The following is a 22,421-nucleotide window of genomic DNA, read 5'->3' as shown; positions in this document are numbered from 1 at the left end:
CTGTGCATTGTAGTGTGTTCTATCACGTTACTCTGATTGATTAGCCTTGACATAATACTAGAGGCTGCTTCATGATACAGTGCACGACTAGTGCTCATCATTATCTTTTAATTACTCTGATTAGCGAGTGAAATTGGCAGTTTAATCAGACAGCAATTGCCTGGGTATCATTACCCGCCCACAGGCTACAGCAGGGGTTGGCCTTTCTCATTTGGCAAACTCAATTTGTGCTGCTTAGGCCTGTAATCTGGGCCAGAGTAGATTACATGTTGGCTGTAATGAATTTCCGCAGCCCCTCTCTCGGCACGAGGAAGAGTAGCAAATCTATTACAGGTATTGTTTAGAGGAAGAGGGAGAGAGAGAGGAAAAAATATATATCGCCTGCATGAATGACACAGACTCCTGTCCACAAACAGAAGAGCTGTGTTTGTATTCATGAGCCCGGCTGCAGTGCCTGTTAAATTGATTTGAAGTGTGACTGCCCTGCCTCAACTCATTTTTCTCCACCTTCCAAAGTGAGTAGATGGGACTATGGTTTTCAGCAATAAACTCACACCTGATGACATGGGGATATTGCATCTCTCAACATCACAACGTTAACTGATATGGCTGCTGGACAAAGTGCTGTCCATGACTAGGAGAGGTTTCACACTTACAGAAGAAACTCTTGTTTGATGAAACTCGTTTGATGAAAACTTGAACAACACCTCATAAGTTACTTAGTACCACACAAACCACAACTCAAGATAAATGAACAGATAGAGGAAATACACTAAACATACAACAACTTGCCTCCAGCAAAAGCAGAAACATGCAACTGGATATTTCCATCACACGACCAACATCTGACCACATTTACCTAATTTCGCATCCTCAAAGAGGAAATTATCTGAATAATGCTTAACTAATATTGGCCTATTCATCATTTAAATAAAAATGTTTTAAGGCAAATGATAAACCTATCGCCTTAATTTGCTCATATTACATGCACATCAAGCACTTGTGAATGGCATAGATTCTGAAAACTGATGGAAATATATGGTGTTTGACCTTTTATGGACTCCAAGAAATATTACATACTTAATGAAACAAATTACCCAATTTGAGGTGATGTTGTGGATTTGTCTTTCTAGGAAACTTAAGATGATCTTTTACTTCTGTGATCATGTGTAAGCGTAAACTTGAATTGTTCTACCAGTCATAAATCTTCTTTCTTTCTTTCTGTCACTCTCTATGTCTCTCTTTCTCTCTCTCTCTAATCTCTGACCATTCATCTGTCCTCCCTCCCTCCCTCTTCTCCTCTCCTCATAGGTTTGACTCATCATCTGTCTGCCTACAATATGTTTGTCTCTCACCCCAGTCTCTCTCTCTCTCTCTCTCCTTCCTTAATTCAATGGGAATTAGTTTCCCCACGTTCCTTCGCATCTTTACAATGGTGTGCCTCTAACATTCCCTAAGTGCTGCAAATCAATGTTGACTTTCCTAATGTCTGCTGACAAGGCGGGCCATACTACCAGTTCAGGCACTGCCCGCCGCCTCTCCCCAAATTCAGACGCGTCACTTATCTCGCAACCTTATCGCACATAATTTCCCCCGACGATCCCTTTACAAATTATGCTTGGCATCTTGTGGAGTGACAGCAATTAAGCACTGATATTTGGCTGACGAGCTTCGTCGAGGGCTGGCCGGACCGCATCCAGCATGTTACCATGGCAACCAGAGAGTTCCCTCCCCACCTCCACATGTAGGTGATGACAGGCAGTGGGACTACCGTGTGTCCTGTGACATCGACCATCTAATTGATGTTCAGAATCTTCCATGGTAAAATAAGAACATTTACCAGAATACGGATCGCAGTACACATAAATCTGAAACCTGACTGTTTCAGTAACTTTGGTCTGATACAGCTCAGCTCACGAGGCCAATTTTCTTTGGACGTTGAGGTTGGACAATAATGGACAGTGAGGTTCATATTGACATTGATCAGGTTTTACCAATTAGTGATGTGATCATTTTAATTTTATAGGCAGAGAATGAAATCTGCACCCAAAACAATCTCAGTGTTCAAATATAACATAAAGCCTATTGATGCATCTATACCATTTTTGTCAGTCGTGTGATCTATATCATGATTATCATCTTCATCATCATTGCTGCAATCATGTCAGTTATTCTATTCATGTCATAATTTCTCTCATCATTATCATTTCATCTTATCTCATTTCCCATAAAAAATATCAGAATCACAGTAATAATTTTACCACCACCAACACAGTAAAAAAAAAAACTCTTTGTATGTTTTGTTTGCAATATTTTGATGTCCATTATCATAGTTCTTTTTTGCATCTTTACACGCTAGTACAACTTGAACAAAATTCAATCAAGATCACACTCAACCTAACTTCTTCTCATACCACATGGGCAGAGCAGACAAACAAAATCATATTCACTTTTTCATCAAATTTCCATCTAATATCAATTACCAGATTATCAAGCACTTTATTCATAACTTTCCAACACAGCAGGAGGGAGGTACTGATACACATGTTTATCAATGTACAATAATGCCATCATGATTATTTTCACAAATATCATGTTTATTATTACTATCTTCACCATTGTCAAAATTAACAGGGTAGTCCTAACAGCCACCACCACCATCATCATCCTCCTCATCATCATCACCACCAGGTCATCTTTATTTTTATCATTTTCATCATCATCATTATCATCATCATCATCATCACCACCAGCGCTACAACATTACCATCATCATCATCATCTGCATAACCCTTGTAATCAGGATGAACCTACCTGGAAGATCTTGGAGACGAGGCGTCGTGTCGGTGTGCGGTGGTAGGTAAACGTGCCCCGCACGTTGCCAGGAGAGAAGTGGCGCTTGGGCACGAAGGGCTGGGCCCTTGGATTGGGACGCCAACTGTCCATGGCAGGGGAAGGATTCAATACACACGGGATGGGGTTACGAGGTTGGCGGGGGCCGTACGGAAGGGGTTCTTTGGCTGGATAGCTCTAGCTCAGATACCGCTCAACGTCAGGGCGTCAGTTGAGCCGGGCATGAGCAGAGGGAGAAAATGTTCCCCCGAAAGGTTCTAGTCTTCAGTGTAGTGGTGGCATCTCTGCATGGGAGAGAAAAGAAAATTAACCTTAGTTGTCAGAATACTTTCAAATTGAGGACATAATAGCACAATGTTGTAAGCAATCACCACCTCTAACAAACAACAAAAATTTGCATTTACAACATTAAAATAAATGAAATTTGAAGCATTTTGTGGCATTTCACAATGCTCAGTCATGTTTCTGATATAACCTGCATCTTTGTGACTCAAGAGCATAAGACACTGGGCATGGAAATCCACACTGTAACAATCGCAATAATCCTTTCATGAGTCAAGGACTCTGATCAAAAGATGCAATATATCTTAGCTACTTGCCATGTTTATTCAAACTTTTGCTATAAATCTATTGCTTTGTTTTTATAAATGTAAACTTGTAACAACTTCCTGAAGTGAATTTCCCTTCCAGCATGCAATATTTTACTAGGTACGACATCTCTGGAGGCAGTGTCAGTGTTACGAGGGAGAGTGTAGCAGGCTAGGACAGCAAGCATTTACCCTGGACCAATATCAGCCCAATTCATCTCTAAATCACACACACAAAAAAGGATGGCACAATATATAAAAGCTTGGTACAAATTGCTTGTTGTAGATTAATGTCAGTGCCCGGGCACAAATGATCCCCGCATTTTGATAGGGCGATATTTACTGCTTCAGCTGTTCAGCAGCCAAACTTTTCTCAAATAATGTTGAGGGCCGGTCCCATGTAGTTCATTTCCAAACTCAAAACAATATGATAACAGCACTCAAACATATCCCATCACAAGTTTGTTCTGGGTTTTTATTGCGTAAACATGGCGCATTACATAAATTGGATCTGTGCCCTACAACAGTATCTCCTGGCTCTGCGAATATTATTTATGCCGACAAAGCTCTACTCTTCGAGAGCTGTGGCTCGGCAGGTCTGAAGTGGAAAAGCAATTTTGTAAGGGACCTTTGAGTGGCGGAGATATTCAACCAACGCTGCAACCACAGCATACGCCTGAAAATCCTCCATTACGCTAAGCTCATGTAGTATATCAATTGCTTGCTCAGGAGTTGGTTCTGCATCCAATCCTATTTGTTTTGGTTCAGGCTTGATGTAATGAGGCCTTCTTCCAAGCCTTTTGCAGCATATCAAAATGTATTTGATTAAATCTCTACAAACAGAGAAGTTTGACGAGGTGGATGCCCTCCTTACAAGACAAGAAATTTATCTTATCCCCCCCCCCCCCAACTCCGCTACCTTCCTGAATTCAGTATAAAATATTCCACTTTCAAGAATCTTTTGAAAGCATCAAGGAGACCATTTAACCATGGAGATACTTTAATAGCTCCATGATTTAATGTTCCTTATGGCAGAATTGTTTACATGCATACAATTCTCATTTCGTGGTTGATTATATTTTTTCTAAAAGTATAGATCTCAAAACACTGGTGCACATCTGGGAGTAATAGTTCAAATGTTTAAACATTCTATAGGAACAATAAATTTCTTATTTCATACTGCCTGCTTTATACTCCTCTATCATATCTGATTCTGGCATTACTTCACATTGCATATATGAAATATTCTAATGTAATTCTTGAATCTAATCCTTTATTAAAATCATATCCTTTTGTTTACAAAACGCTTTTCTCCTTACAATCTACATTGGGAAATACCATTCTTTTCCAAGTCAAAAACAATATTACAGTTCATTTGATTTCTGTTATGCTAATCGTAATGGCTCCACTTTCTCCAACTCATTTTTAGAAATACCCTGTCATACCTTCACTATATGCACTGGCTACTTTGCTAGAGCATTGTAAATGTCGTTGTAAAATTATCTTCATTTTTTCCATCTTTAAATCTCAGTTTTCATCAGTTAAGCTGAATCAAAGCATCAGTTTCTTACTACAGGGGAAACTTGTTGAAATCCAATATCCACTAAGGAGTATGAAAGTCAGGCAGCAGCCCAACGGGGAACGATCCACGGAGCGTTAAGCTCTATCTCTCACAGAGGAGGAGATCCGATCCAAACTCTGAATATTTCTGCCTCATTTTGCTCTCTTCCCAGTAACATTTAGGTCTCAAATTTCATTCTCCATGTTATTTCATTGGCCACACACAGCATAGTGATGATCATAAATACAGTTCACTTACATCCATGTACAGCATTTTAAACGATAAATGTTTCATAACTTGAATGAAAAAAGAAATGTAACTATTTTATTTTCAAATGGAGTAATGCGATGGATGAGGTATTTAGCCTACAGCAAAACACCACAGAACCAATCTAGACAAAGTTAATTTCAGATGTACAACATATTTGCACATCAAGTAAGGGAAGCGATGTAACATTTAATTCAAATCTTCTCATATTCTACTTTATAGCTGGAAAACATTTCATGCATTCAAATAAACTAGGCGGGGGAAAAACTGCAGACAAACACTTTGTGAAATTAGTCATCAAATTGAAGAGGTGATATAAGTTGACTTTGTTTTTTCATCAAGCATTACTGTATTCATATCAAACACATCTTAGTTATTCCATGTTTTTGTTTTTCCCCCATCTTCTTACACAAGTGTTTTTCTTTAATGGGGGAGATGTATATAGAAACAAAGATGCATACATGCTGAGTAAACGGACAAAGTAATGAAAATGGCACGGAAAGGTCAATTGTCTCAAATTAAACCTCACACTGTTGAATAAACAAGAAAGTCTGGAGGAGGAATAGGTGGGAAATATCTTGACATCTCACGACCCTGATGCGAGAAAGTTTGGAACAGAGTGGGAGCTGAGTGGAGTGCCTGAGTACAACTCTGGTGGCTGAAATCGAACTGTTGCCTGCCGTGTTATGAAAATATTGACGTTATTGATGAATCATTTGAGAGCACGGTGAGGCGGGAGAAGACGAGCTGTATCAGCGAGGGTTTGCTCCGACGGCAGCTAAAAAGCCTGTTCAGTTTGTTTAAATATTGATATGAATCGCAAACTCCTAAAGTACAAAAAGAGAGAAGGGACAGAGAATAATAAACACAAAGAAGGCAAAAGGAAAACACAGCGGTCATCCATGGAATGGGGCTACCGCTAAAACTGACCACCTAAATGTGTCCAGCATGACACTAACAATGCAGTGATGGCTCTTGAACACGGAAGCATGAAGTTGATGACATCGTGGTATGCACAGGTTTCCCCATTTCCATGCATAAAACATAGCTTAGCAGCGAGAACGCTGCACAGCATCACTCCAGCATTTGGTACGACACAAATTACCGACACATACCAGATTGGTGCTCTGGTCATTACCGTCATCCATCCAACGTGGTATCACTCCTCTCTTCATCCTCCTCCTCCTCCTCCTCCTCCTCCTCCTCCTCTTCCACATCATCTTCCTCCAACCACTTCTCTCTACGTGCACAATGCTCATATCTTGCGCACAGATGAATAAATAGAGCTGCTAGCAAAGTGGTGATGATAGTGCAATTTAATGAGGCCTAGCACTACTGTGAATCGTCCCTAAAGAGTTGATGTTGCCATGGCAACATGACTACACCTTGCAGCATCAAAATTCCCTAAGTGGGGTATCATATTTGTTGCTTATATTCATCTGAATGGTGGTGAAGTACAAGGATATGAAAAAGTTAGAAAATGATATGGTAGTCAATGACTTGGAGCCATTCTTAAACATCAGAACAATTTATCTGGAAAAAGATCAGAAGATCAGTAGATCTTTGATACTTGAAGTTGGACTCATCGGGCATTGCTGAAAGTTTTCTCGATGTAATAAAATTCATGAAGGTAATAATAGAAGATTGATTGTTGTGCCAAAAAAAAAAAGCTGACTAAAGAGAAATATTTACATCTTTCAGCCTGATTTCATTTCATAATGTCAGCAAAAATGATTTTGGTGATATTAGGACTGATAAAAGAGCAAAATTTAATCTATTGAAACGTTGATTAATTCCACTACATCTCTTTTTATCGTGACAAACTGCAATCATGAACATAATCTTTTTTATTTGCATTCTTTCCATAAATTAATAAAGAACCTTCCAGCAATTAATCATCAGTTTTAAAGAAGCATAAAAAGCAGTGTGGGTATGAACTCCCACGTAAAAAAAAAAAAATAATAATGATAATAACCTCAATAAGAGTTTTGAGCACTCCTTTCATGATCATTACAGATGTATTACATAACATGGTAGGGACCAATTAGGCCTACATAGAGAAAATGAAAGTTATAAGATTTCAATGCAGTTCCGCACTATATCTATACTAATACATATTTGCAAACAGAGACCACAACAAGCAACATGTGCTAGTCTGGCCTATCTGTGCCGATTCACTCCAGCATTACGAATCAAACAGTGTTTAGCCTTCTTGTTCAGTTGTGTGCATAATCAAAACAATCAGAATGGCATACCCAAAGTCACTAGAACATCATGTTTATGCTAAGGTAGTCACATGTCAATGACACATCATTTAACATGGGGCATGTGATTGTGAGGGTGAGGGCATGTAAACACAACTCACTGTGCAATTTTCAACAAGTCGGCTGGGAAGTCACGCCACAAAATTCATATCCACAGTCCAAACTTACAAATTGTGCACTTCACAAACTTGCTGAAAGGGAAAACTTGCCAAAGAGGCAGAATTGGAGATTTAACCAGCCCGCTACAATCCCTTCCCAAAATCTCCGGTAATATCCAAATCCACCGCAAAGTCCAAAGTTGATGGGCTGTTCAGGAAGGAGTGCAAAACTGAACTGAATGTGGAGCACAGATGTGGTAAGGCATCAGATGCCATCCGCTGGTATCATTCTCTTCGCCATGGCGATCTGGGGTGTGTGCACACATCAAAACTGTAGCTGCAGTTTGTAGGAGTAGAACAAGACACACACACACACACACACACACACACACACACACACACACATACACACATACACACACACACACACATACATACACATACATACACACACACACACACACGTACAAGATTTAGCTTCCAATCTCACCTCTTCAGCAAGTCACAATACCAGGAGGTCACTTCTGGTGTTCCCCTGCAGCTTGGCAACATCAGTACATCCCTCCTTACACACCAGCGGATCAAGAGTAAATGACGCTAGCAAGGAAGGGACCGATGAATTTATTCACCCAGCGTTTCGGTCTGCTAGTCTTTAATCAAAACTCACTATTGTACCGTCGAGGAATGTGTGTAGGACACAGATATCCCATAACAAGGAGAATAGTCTCGATTCCAGCAAATTTCTTCATCATCATACTTCATTTCTTATGAAATGTATCAAGTACCAAAAACATACATTTATCTCCTAGTCTTCTATTCATATGTTTTGTGAAATTTAAATCATTTTTCCAATTTCTCTTTCAGTAGTTCTGGCTTTGACTCTGACACAATAAACACATCTTTATACAAAGAGAAAGAAAAAAATCCATCAGGAGTATTATCACAAGTAAAACAGAAAAGATATTGTATAAGAATTGAGATGGATTGATCAAATACCTCATTTTAATACCTGTCTGTCATACCTCTTGTTACCATGGTTCCCATCCTCCCCCTCTCTTTCTCCCTCCTCCATCTCTTTCTCTACCTATCTTTATCAAACCATCTTTCTATCTTCCTATCTCCCTATCATTTACACCCTTTTCTCTCTTTGCCTCTTCTCCTTTTTCCTTGTTTCTCTTCTTTTTTGCTTCTTTCCTTAAAGGGATCGTACAGTTTTGGTTGAGACCTAATTTCAGGTTTCTAACATTTTTTGGTGAGATAAAGAGATACTTCTTATGGAATATGAAAGAGCATGTAATTCTATGAGGAATTCAACATTTATTTGATGAAAATTTGGTTTTGAAATGGCTGAGATATCCCCAAAAGAGCGATTCTAATAAAGTGTGGGACCCACATTTTATTACTATCACTTTTACTTTGTTTTTGGATGTTTCAGTCATTCCAAACCTGATTTTCATCAAATAAACTTTGAATTCCTCTTAAAATGGTATGCTCTGTACTATATCATAACTGTTTTCGTGGTACCTCGAAAAACGTTAAAAGCCCAATTCTCATCTCCACCAATACTGTACCATCCCTTTAATTATTGCACTTTCAAATATCATGTTTTCATTCTGTGTACTTCTGGCATGTAATACTGCACTCAGTACTTACTTCCTTCTCTTTGAGGCCCATTATCATAATTTCCACATATGCCTGCATCATTTCTTTCTTCTTCTTTTTTTTTTTTTAAGTCTCTCACCTTGCCTACCATTTTCATCCTTCGCATCAGTGGTAGAGGCTTTTTTTTTTTTTTTTTTTGCTCCCAATTTTTACCTCCCTATTGTCTGCACAGCATGGCATGGCTATGTGCCCCAAGGGTTTTAACCATAAGCTGATTGGGTACTTGGCACTTACCGCTGTGCAGGAAAGGCAAGACATTCTAAAGGCATTCATTCGGGGAGCATTTATGCTCCAAGGCTTGGTTTTATGGTAACAGCAGGAAAAGTTCAAATACAATAATTTCTTCTCTAAGAAATATGATTAATATTGGCAAAATCAAACAATCAACAATGTTGACATCATAACATTAAATCTAGATTCAATTATAGTAAGGTGATAGTAGATGTTATCATGATCATTTTGATTCAGACATAGATATTACAAAGGTCGTATTGATTGCAACTTTTTATGAAAGGGTACAGTTGCAGCATTGAGAGAAAGCTGTTCAAAATAAAAGATCTACCTGCGCTCTTGCTCAACTCTAATGTCTATGGTAACTGAAATTTGGTTTTCTGATTAAGAAACCTAAAATTTGCCTGCAGGTACAAATACATTTCTTGGAGCTGTTGCAGTCTATTAAAAAAAAAAAAAAAAAAAAGTGTCTGTGCCTTTAACATCCAAGTACGACTTTAAACAGTATGGAGAGACTTGTCTCTAATTCCACGAATTGAGTGAAGTAAAAATTGTATACACAAATTCTTTGCCTTTTTTGCACACACTCTAAGCCTTAAAAATGCTGGTCTTCGTGAATTTTTTGGTCCAATTTAATCATTTTTGATATGTAGGAACAGATGGTTCTGTCAGCCTAAATGATTTAAATATGTCATACACACGCACTTGGTATTTCAAATAGTTTGAAAGATTCAGTAGCATTTTGGAAATACTGCCTCAGCTACATTTATACACATGTCTGGTTAGCAGATTTATGACAAGTCCATGGAAAACAATCTGTCAAGGGTACTGAAGTCTCATGTTTGGTTGCTGCAAACAGAATAGAATAGAATAAAATCCTTGACATAAAAACACAAGATGTCAGGAGACAGAGGACTTTCTTTCCTCCCTTCAATTTTTGATGAATGAGTTCATGATTGAAGCTGGCTGGGTAGTCCAGAAAAACCAATTTACTCCCTGAGGGAATTTATGGTCGTGCATCCTGGTTTATGGAATTAACGATTAAGCTTAGGGTAGCTGAGCCCACCCCTCCCACTCCTAGCACCTACCAAGTACCCATGACCTTGTTCACACTAACTCAACATTCACATTGGCCCGAATTCATGAAAGTGGTACAAATTTAAACCATGGTTTATGCAAATTTCCTCTGCATATACAATTGACAGACTGCATACCAACAGATGTCCAGTAACAAACGTGCATGTCAAAGGTTCGCCTATTCCACGCTTCTTTTAGACCATGGCCTAAATTTGTACCATGGTCGAGGTATAAACCAGTTAAACCACCATGGTAAATTTGGGCCATTGGGTCTAGCATAGCAGGGCCAGTCAGGAAGGAACTTATCATTTTTGTGATTGACTGTCCACACTACCATCGGCTGTCCACGAACTACAATGGCAAGTGTGATTTGAGGAACGCCTTGCCATTTTACTCCAGAGTTTGCACACACACACACATTTAATGAATACCACCAGGCGCATTCAATTATGAGCCCACGGTTACTCTACCCTCAAAATTTTGTCCCTGGACTTTTAAAAGCTTTGCACGGGGCACCAGGAAAATTCCTATTGAGCATTTACGCTATGGCTTTTGGAGAGGAAAGTCCTGTGGTACTGGGCTTTCAATTTGGGACTCAAAGTGAATGCAGGTTGAATGTCATGATTGCAAGAGTCACAAACGATGGAAATATTCAGTCATTCTCTCTACACTATGCGATTGACTTGGCATCACATTCAGATATGAGAAATCAGCATCGTAAAATAAAATTCCTGTGTACTGTATTGTTTTGTTAAACAACTGATATATAATTCTCCCAGAAAGGTGCTACACTTGAAAACAAAAATATTTTCTCACAAGATGCAGGAAATAATATCTTCATCATAATGTCATAAAACGTGAGGTGAACCCTTCCCTATATTAATTTGAATCTTCCAGCTAACTGGCAATTCAGCATATGAAGGTGCATGGAAAATAATGGCATAATCTTTAAAAGTGAGTTTGCTGTCGCTTCCCATCCTGAAACATTCAACGAAAGATTTTCAAAATATGTTGGAAAATAAGTGTAAAACCTCTTAGAGCATTTGAGCATAAATGCTATCTTAAGCATCCAGGTCTCTTAAACCTATTAAGCTGTATTGTTTGGTAAAGAATCAAAACGCAAAAAGAGGATTTGAAAAAAAACATGAAACTGAGGAAGAGAACCATGAGAATTGTAATCCTCTTACTCCAAGATTTCACAGCTATGGTTTGTGGAGGAATATAACGATATAATAAGCTTCTATAGTCACTGGAGTTTGGGACTTAGTTCAGAGCAACCCTTCAATGTTTCACACCACAACTTCAAGCCAAACACATTTAGAAACATAATATCAAGAGGAGATAGTTTCAAGTAAAATGAAAATCTGATCACAGATTGCATATGTCTTCCTATGCTCCGTTTTCAACAACTCTACGGTTTTGCTTTTTATTATCTTACCAAATATAGAAATGCCTTTCCATTTATGGGCAATACCATCATCATTGTATTCATGATATCTGCATAAAATACATCAAACATGACTTTTTTCAAACTTGACAATCCCTTCAAAGGCTATGAAATTCTAACAATTTTGGTTAGTACCATATCATTATGCCACCCTCTGTAGGTTAAAAATTGACCCTTTGCACAGTTTAAAGAGCCTTTGTCAGTATCAGATGAAATGCACCTGATGTTAACATACAGCCTTTCCTTGCAGCTGCTTGCCATAATGGCTAAGTGGTCAAGGTTGCACAATTTTTCATGTTGATGACATAGAAAAGGAAGGGAAAAAAACACTCTTTTCCCTTCTCTACAATTTGACTAAATTAAAAACATGACATACACTGGGCTGGTCCTGTTCAGAATTTATCTACATGATTGATAGACCCCATCATTTTTGTTTCCCTCTAGATGTAAATGCCATGCTAAGTGATTTTTCTGTCCCCAGACAATGACCATTCATCAACCCTCTGACAGATATGTGGAGGTAATTTGCTGGAACAATCATAACCTAGTGCCATACACCATATTTTCACTTGTATATTATACCAGCTACATATTCAATTATTCTCTTGGATGCTCTCTGTTGCAACGACAAAGAGAGAAAGAGAGAGAGAGAGAGTTGAGAGAAAAAGAAAGTGGAAACTATATTCACTTTTTCTCCGATGTCCAAAATTATCTTTAGATTATGGGTTTCATGATCAAGGAAAAAAAAATGCATGAGAAATTTTTGCACTGGGTTGGATAAGATGAATTTTGCATGTTTTAAATTCTGTAGAATCAAAATGAATAGAATTACATATATCATGCCAAAGATTTACATGATTTATTCTTGCACTTGTTTCATGCCATGCAAAATGTGCAATAATTTCCAAATCGCAACAATTTCCACCTTTACAGTACTTGTCATATGAGACCTCTTCCCGTTACAGAGATAATTTATTGTAGAGGGAGGCTTCTTATACAGAAAACAATCTATTCATATATAAAAATGTTATAAATAAGAAAGTAATTAAATCCTTTTATCAATAAACAGAGCATGAAGAAGTTCAAGGTTAGATTGCTAATCATATGGACATCAGTATTCTGTTGTTGTTCTGAAGAGGTTGTTTATCTCTACTGTTATGTGGGTGGACTTTGTTATTATTTACCAACTTTAACAATTGCTTTTTACACTGTACCTCAGGAGTGACCATTCTGGTTACATGTCAATGAAATCACACTGTGGGTTGACCATGGTAGGACAAACAAGAAAAGAATTAGAAACCTGATGAAAATTTAACAAACAACTTGCCAATGGAATGCATGGTAATCATGTCAGAGCCAGTAATATTGTACACACTTCCTTATATGTGTAAATCATCTTCTGTAATTGTATCTTTGCAGCAATATTACATAATTATGAGACATCTATAAGTCAGAAAAGTTCAATAACATTATGTTCTAGCATGCTGCCAGTTCTAGACCAGCTCACTGTAGCACTGAAAAGTACAGCGAACTATGCCTGCCAGATGGAGATGAGTTTAACACAGACATTTACCAGCTTCTGGGGGGATTACTCTATTAATGCTCTAATACATTTTCTATCATATACATCAATGTCGGGTCTTACTACCATAGCACACTATATACCTCCTTGATGAAACCCTCCCTGTATGTTCCCTGTTGTAACATGTTCATCTAACACTGACTGGAATGAAAAGTAAGTTACACTTACCGGCAATTTTTTGGGAAAAAAAGTGCACTACACTACACAGCTCATACATGCACATGCAGCTATTATCTTCCTGTAAATCATAAAAGTTTCAAAGAAAACTATCAGAATTATGGGATTACTGAAGCGTGGAAAAACAAATATCACAGTGTATTCTGAGCTCAAAAGTCATCTGGTATTCATCTGGTATCACAAGACCCATACAAAATTACAAAATGCAGGGATTATCATTTCACTAACAAGACTCTTTTTAATTCATTTTTTTTTTCTCATTTTGGTCATTCAACTGCTGCCTTGGAATAATTGGATCACCAAATTTTGTGATAATCTGGCAGGATCAAGTTGGCTCTAAACCTACATCAGTGGCAGCATATCTTCTACAATATACAGGCTCTATACACCTTCAGAAACTGTTTCTGAAGGTGTTTCTACACATATTCCCCCCCCCCCACACACACACACACACACATACATACATACACATTTATGTTATGCTTGTTAAATATGGAGCTCAATGTCTGACTTTAATTCTGGTCACTAAATTTCATGATGAAAGTAAATAGCTTTATATCATTGTATTTGGTTCAAGTTAAAACAAAATGTTCATTTGTGTATGCGAACCAGGTAAATTACCAAACAGAAAAGCAATAAATACTATGTAATTATGCCATACATTTTGCAGTGGTTTTAGCTTCATTGATTTCATGGTTCAACGAATATTAGCAAAATAACATACCAAAGTATTGCCTCCAAAACACGACTGCAAAGAGTAGTCACTCTGATGAGAAATTATAGCTTTACTTCTTGAAAAGTAATGATACAATTTCTCCATCTGTTCCTGTATTTCTTGATTGCAAATTCAACCACTGCCTAATTGTCTTTTAATTAGATATCATGCTCTGAAAATAGAATAAAGTACAAAGAAATGAATATGTGGAACTGATGGCTACAAGCAGTCTAACTGCAACAATTTTGGTCTGCAAAGCGATCTTCTTCTCGTACATAAATTTTTCATCTATAACAAAGATGTCACCGTGGATACTTTAATGAAAAGGATGTGTAATTTGGAAGAATGTTCTATTATTTTTTAATTAAGCTCAGTTCTTATCACAACAAAGTTGAAAACAAAAACAAAATAAACCCTTTTTTATCTATTTTCATTGTTCATCATTCTGTTTGCCATCACAATTTCAATTCATCGCTTTTGGGATGCAGGAAGAGACACAGACCAGTAGATGTGCTCAAATTTGCAGCACAATATAGGGCTTCAGCTCTGAGGTATTAGTCACTGTGTTTTTATAATACATGCAACAAGTAATGGGATTACAAGTACTGTATGCCATATTGGAGCTTAGTAAGTTAATCAATCATGTTTTGGCGCACTGTTCCTAGACTGAGTATCTGATGAAAAGGCTTATGAAATCTAGATCATTCAAGGTTACCGAGAGTTCCCACCTATTAATAACTTGCAGCAGTTACTCACCCTGTTAATTTGCATCAAGCCAAATTCAGCTGGTTTTCATTCATTTGCTATCTAACTTGGATACTTCGTACTAAAAAGAAAAACACACACACACACACGATGTATGGGATAGGATGTCTTTGTCTCTGTAACAACTGTGGTCCCTTGGAATAAAGCCATATTATTGATTGAAAGCTAAATGGGTGTTCATAGATTGGACTTTGTACAGACTAAACACCCATTTGGTCCATATCGGCACAATATATGAAGGACACATAAGATATTATCTCTTTTTAGACTTCCTACTCTTTTGTTAGTAAACAAAGGGTGATGGGAATTTGGGGAAGATTTTGTCTAAATACATGTACAAGTGAGGGGTCAATATACTCTCAGATTGTAACTTTTTCCCACAATTTCTGATCAGCAGTCTGGGGCAGCTGCAATAATAGAATTTCTCTAGTAGTGCACTGACAAGACAAATGAAGCTCTCAGTGTTTATCTAAGTTTGAAGTGTGTGTGTGTGTGTGTGTGTGTGTGTGTGTGTGTGTGTGTGTGTGTGTGTTTGTGTGTGTGTGTGTGTGTGTTTGTGTCTGTTTGGGTGTATAATGTATTTATGAGAGCTCATGAACAACTGTATTACTGTATAAGCCACATATTTAGTGAGTCTAATTTTTGGCAAATTGGGACTCACTGATAATTTCACAAGTGGTTAAATTTGCAATCATGGAGTATACAGTACCACAAGGAGAAATGTATTCGTGCACGTCACATTTATGTAGGAATGAGAGTACCGCAGTATTTCAATTGGTACCATTTTCATTCACAAAACACAGTGGTATTTCTGGACCAAAAGTACACCTCTATGAGGTATGCACTGTAATGTGCAATCTTCAAAGGGGAGAAGACAAAAGTGTGTGGTATTTCATGACACAATTCTCCCTGTGAGCTCGCATGTGTATTTTATGCAAAGTTTGAACTACTACAGTACTTCATGAGGTATTTCACGGTGTATTTGCATTTCACATTACGAAATAACACAGTATTTCACCATAAGAGCATGGAACTACAAAGAGTACCTCCATGAAAGAGTAGATGGGCCTCATGTCTCTACCCTGTTTTGATAACACTGTCTTCTTCAGTTTCTCACCTCCCTTGCAATCAAATATATCTTAACACTACATTTTTTCAAGGAGTAGGATAGAAGCTAAGATTACAAAGTCAGCAAAGATTAAAGAAATGTTAAATAGCAGCTTAAGCCACAAGTCATAAAGCTCAGAATGAGAATAATTTTAGGAACCAGCCCTGGCTCTCAAATTGTGGAAAAGCAGCTATTCTATTTCATTGTGGCCACAATAAAGACCTAATATGACATAGGCTGGCAGTAAAAATCTTGGAAAAAAAATATAAACTTACAGCTTCGGAAATCAGATGTCTATATACTCTTCTGTATTTCAAGAATCATTTCATCTGAAATACCATTACATGGTCAAGTTATCATTTCTACAAACTTTGACTGTCCACAGCTCTCACCATGCTCCTGTTTTGTTTGTGTATGGCTACTCCACAAAATCCTCAGAAAGCAGGGAATAAGCACGGCCTCCATAATCACAGGCTCTTAGTATATTCATGGTAAACTTCCTGATAGAAAACAACAACATTGTCCCCTCATAACTTAATGTCAGACCCCGAATTAATGACGGAAGAAGCAGAGTGGCCCTTCCTGGAATCACTGTCTCCCAAACTCAGAGCTAAACGTTTCAGACGTTTCACAAGAGCAGGCCGGTTCTTTTCCTCTAATCACTGAAGCAGCACACTCTCTCTCCCATCTCGTGTAAACAAGACTCTCAAGGAAAAGGAAGCGATAGTCGGGATGGCCCGATCGTCTCCTCTCTCACAACCCATCTCGGCCAATCACAAACCATCACAGAGGCTATCAGAGCGTGACGACCTCCGCATTCGTCCTCACCAAATTTTCTGCTTGCTGAAGCCGACTAACTAGCTTCTCCGACTAGTCACACCAGCTGCGGTCGGTCGGTCGAACAGATAGGGTTTGCAACGTCATGTGAAACCATTCCTGATTGAATTTATGCTTTCTCACAACTACATGTACCAAGCAAAGAGAAGCACCAGGCAAAAATAGAATCATTGTCACATGTCTGAACTGAAAGCCATCTTCAAATCAAAAAGGATGACAGTAGGATTCTCATTACACCTTGAGAGAGAAGGCAGAGGGTAGATGTTTAGATACTGGAGGAATACAGGGCTGAGACAGGAGATGGATAAAATGAATGAAGAGAGGAGAGGTGACGGATGAATGAATGGATAGATGAATGGAGTGACTGATGAACCTTCCAGGATGTGGGGTGAAATGGATGAATGTGGGATGTACAGATGGATGGAACAAGGATAGAGGGATGGAGAGTGGGTGAATGACTAAACAGAAGGATGGGTGCAGGGTTAGGATGATTGGTAGATAAGTGGATAGACAGGTTGAAAGGTTGTTCACTACATAAGATGGAAGGATAGGTAGATGATGGATGGATAGATGGGCAGATAGATGCAGTCATAGATGGATTTACAGAAGGATGGATAAGATGGACAGGCTTGAATGACTGATGTGTAGATGGCAGAGGTACACGTAGATAGATACAGTAGATAGATAAAGAGATAGATGGATATATAGATAGATAGAGAGATAGATAGATAGATAGATAGAGAGATAGATAGATAGATAGATAGAGAGATAGAAAGATAGAGAGATAGATGGATAAATGAATAAATAAATGGATGGACAGGTTGACTGAGACTAATGGATGGTTGAATCTCAAATGGGGGCCTGGCTTGATGGATGGATGAAAAATGAGAGGATGGCTAGATGGATAGATAGATGAATGGACAGGTGGAGAGAAAGATGGATGGATGGTTTGATGACTGGTATGACTGATGGAATGATTAAAGATGCACAACACCAAATGGATGATTGAGTAATATATACGTGAGCTATCAAAGTTGGAACAGAAATAAATTATTTGCCATCTGCACGACAAGGCATAAATTACTGGACAGATGGTTGTGTGAAATTTACCAGATGTTTATCAATGTGTAAATAGTTAATCATGAACTATAGGTACATCACTTTACATTTCATATGCGTAGGTGATTTTAAAAAAAAAAAAAGCATCAGGAAGTGGTAATGGTAGTGATGGTTGGTAAAGAGAAGAATGAATTTGTATGACGGTTTTGATATTGAAGGCAACAATAGGTGGATAGACATACACAACCCATTGAGGACAGACTAATTTTGCTATAAATAACAAGCATTTCCCATAGACATCTGCCCGAATATTCTCGGGACTCATCTTCAACAGGTTGATAAGGCATGATATTGATACTTGTAATGGATATTAATCATGATGCTTGAAGAAGATGGAAAAAGATTGAATAACTCTCTTTCATTACAAATCTTTGCCATTGCATATTGCATAATAGTGACACTCATTCAACAAACGCGTATGTTCGGAATCAAACATTTTATCTCCAAGTGAGCTTAACTTGTACCTATCCATTAACATTCTGACTGACATTACAATGGCTAATGATTAAATGGAAAAGTGAGTAATGTAAAACTGGGCATTTTCGCGGTGTTGAAGTTTTTGCTCATTTCGCGCAACCAGAAACCAGCACGAAAATAAAAGCATGTGCATATTTTTGCTTGCCTTATCTTCTAGAAGTTGATGTCTTGATTCCTTGGAATTAAAAACACACAAAAATCTTCTTACCGGGTTGAGCGTGAAAAATTAGTCGCGCGAAAATATCCTTTTTACAGAATACAAACATGAAGTAGATACACATACACATTGATGTATAAATTCTTACCACCAAGAGCGAGGAGGGGAGATTAACGGACCGCGAAAAAGAAAAATTCTGACAAGTTTGAGCAGCTGGATGCACCCCAGACTATACAGGAAGTCCAAAAATATCAATCCTCACCAATCTGTGACATTCTCAAGAGAAGTTCTGAGCACCTCACTCACCATTGGATGGTTCTGCCAATTGCATCTAGAGATTCCTGTTTATCTCTCCAATGTAAACACATCCTAGCTACCACAGTAAAAAGGGGGCAAAAAAATCTTGGAATCAGACAGATGAGCGTCATCTTTAAATCTCTAGATTCCTGAAAGCCCTCTCAAACTATCTCATCCGTAATCCCTGACTACGTTTATATCTCCTGAAGATAGCAAAGGGACACAGAATGCTCAGCGAATCATGCATCGAGTGCCATTATCAATCCAGATACTAGGGGCCAACTGAGGTAGCCCCGGTTTCTCAACAGTGTCAAAAACTATGTCAATTTGATATCCATGCTGCAATATGGCCATACTCAAATTTGACTACATTGCTAAAATGGCATATGGTACTTCTTCCACAAACATCAACTATTTTCTTCCTCTGCCATTCCTTGAAATAGATAAACCTGATTACAGACTGGTCTTTTGTACGCCAGGGAGAAAACTTTTATGTGGACATTTTACAAAAGCCAAAAGATTGTATTTTCAGACTGTAAAATATGTTTCCTCTATACTTGAATGTGATCATAATAAGTATTCATAATGGAAGGAATTCAGGATGATATCTTGATTCATGAAATTGATATGTACAGTACATTTGAGAATGTTTCAAAACTTCAGTATAAGCCACAGCCAGGTCTAATTTTAAGTTTTGGGGAACTCAATATTCTGCCTACTTTAAATACAGGATTACCTAAACAGGTATTATGCTAAAGCAAACAAACCAAACAAAGAGTGAAGTTTCTACCCAAAGGAGGTTACATAGTAGGCCTGAAAACCCCTTCAACAGCTTCACTATAGCTCAGGACATCTCATCCAGAGCGGGAGAGGAGCCCAACATAATGTCATTACTGATACAACAAATCTTCTGAGCATATCTAACATGACATTTCACTCCATCTACTACCAGGAGATAAACAAGAAACATGAGGCCAGCTCTAGACAGGCTGCTTCTCATCAGCCTCGCACACGTCTTACCTCTCTTCTCTTCTCTTTCCTTTTTCTTTTTCATTTCAGTCAAGATGGCCAGATGCCGTCGCCCTTGGATTCTTACCGGGACATTGGACATCAAAATTGAATCTTAATAGGTGCCCAGGAAGGCTAATGGTCCTATCTCTTCAGTTCATATTAGCAATATCAGACATCACCGCAGCGGTCATTTCAGCCACAACAGCACAGAGCCAAGAAATATTGAAGGCTTCGGTAATATATACACATCTCTCTGTGTTCCCCCACCCCACTTCCCTCTCTCTCTCTCTCACTCTCCTAGTAAAAGGGCGAGATCTTTTCAGGTTGTGCTCGATGAGAGGCCATACATTCTCAAGGTTTACACAACAGATGAAAAAATACAAGTTATAAAGAATATAGGTTAAAGTTTGATGTGTGCCATAAAAACCTGGGTACTAGTATATACTTTAAATACACAGACAGAAAAAAAAATGTAATCAATTAATTAAACAATGAATAGAAGTAAATAACCTACTAAAGATAACCAATGGTATATAAAATCATGAGAAATCCTATTTATTCAAATAATCTAGCCTCTGAAATATGTTACCATGTACAATATTACTTTGTCATATTATTACTCCTTTCTGTAATGTGAGACTGTAATGTGAGAGTGGCCACATTTTATAAACAATCAAATGCTTTTTATAGGTAAAGAAAATACCAGGAATGAACAGTTTGTTTGTATCATCTTGGAAGAATCATTTCATGAACAAGTTCAGGATATATTTCTTCAAATTCAACTCAGGAAATGAAATAGCAACCAAGAACTCCATACTAATTTCTGCTGAGGTTTGTGCGATTTTCTCTTTTTTATGTGGTCGACCACAACATTCCTATTGTCGTTCCATTGCCAGGATGTTGATAAAAGAAACCAGTGATTTCTGCAGAGATTAAAGAATGAATATTTCATTTCATTTCATCAGTGCACTAGTCCAAAATTTGTGTAATTCAAAGCTCTTCCCTTACTACATAGTGAGATTTTGCTTCAATGTGGTGACTATAAATATTCTGGTTACTGATATCTTGAAGTGCCTTTAGCCTTCCATCCTTGGCATCAATTTCAGCTTTGAGTGATAAAATGGTTGCATGATGTTTTGATAATGATATTGATAGCAACAGTCTGTATCTCAAATGGCAAATCCAGCAAGCTCAGTGAAATATACTCCAATCGCATCATGTTCCATGAATAACTTTACTTAAGGAAATTGTCTCCTTTTCTGCTATTTTCGCTGTTTCTTGCCGTCTAGAAATGACTCCGTTTTCTGACGACAGTCACTTCACACACTCAGATCAATTTGAGTAATGGCATAGACATGCCATTGACACATGAGAAGAAGAAAAAATCCAGAGTTTGCCTTTGAAGAAACTGCACATAACCCACACAATTTCTTTCTGCACTGTACACTTTCCTTCTCAGTCATGGCTTCCCAGGAATCGAAATGTGGAGAGGTAAAAAAAAAACGCTCACTTTTTTCACTTTCACCACACAGAGCTGCCTCTGTCGCTAAAAAATAATCGAAAGCTAGTGTTGGTTCACCTGAACCCGGGGTAAATTTGCAAATTGTGTTTGCCTAAAAACAATGATGTGATCAATATTCAAGGCTCGGGTCTGGAAACAGACTTTTCTCCTGACTCTTCTGAACCCTGTTTGCCATAGCTGGTTAGTTAGGATGGACAGATGGATGGATAGACGGATTGGAAGAAAAATAGACAGAATAAGTTGAGAGGAGGCTGAGTGAGAAGAAAAAGGAAATGAGATAAACTTGGAATAGTCCATCACTAGCCACTATACCTGGGACTGATATTCCTGCGATACCCGGTGCCATGTACAAACCAGGTGTATTTTCAGCAGCAGTGTTCATACAACATGTGCTTCAAATTGTCCCTGCATGGGACCAGTTTTTTTTTTTTTTTTTCAGCAGAAATAATGAATTGGTAGTATGGTACTGTATATGAGTATTACACATGTATGCCTGTTGGGGTTTAGGTTCACCAGACAACAATTGGACACATTTCTAACCATTCATCCATTCAATTTCTGGAATTCACAGATTCCTATCACCCACTGTCTATGTCGCTAGGCCAAT

The 22,421-nt window shown here is 38.1% G+C and overlaps 1 protein-coding gene across 1 annotated transcript in view; it reads right to left on the bottom strand.

Moving 5' to 3' along the window:
• The window catches only part of LOC140236711 (protein O-linked-mannose beta-1,2-N-acetylglucosaminyltransferase 1-like), a 160,170-nt gene that overhangs the window by 90,595 nt on the left and 47,154 nt on the right, over positions 1-22,421 (bottom strand). Inside the window, exon 3 of the mRNA XM_072316634.1 lies at positions 2,815-3,137. Coding sequence (XP_072172735.1) covers positions 2,815-2,946 — 132 coding nt within the window. The 5' untranslated portion in view covers positions 2,947-3,137. The remainder of the gene's footprint in view (positions 1-2,814; positions 3,138-22,421) is intronic.

Source organism: Diadema setosum, chromosome 13, assembly GCF_964275005.1.
Source record: "Diadema setosum chromosome 13, eeDiaSeto1, whole genome shotgun sequence".
NCBI classification, from domain to species: Eukaryota; Metazoa; Echinodermata; class Echinoidea; order Diadematoida; family Diadematidae; genus Diadema; species Diadema setosum.
The sequence above is the reverse complement of the archived record's forward strand: the minus strand, read 5'-3'. Positions and strand labels throughout refer to the sequence as shown.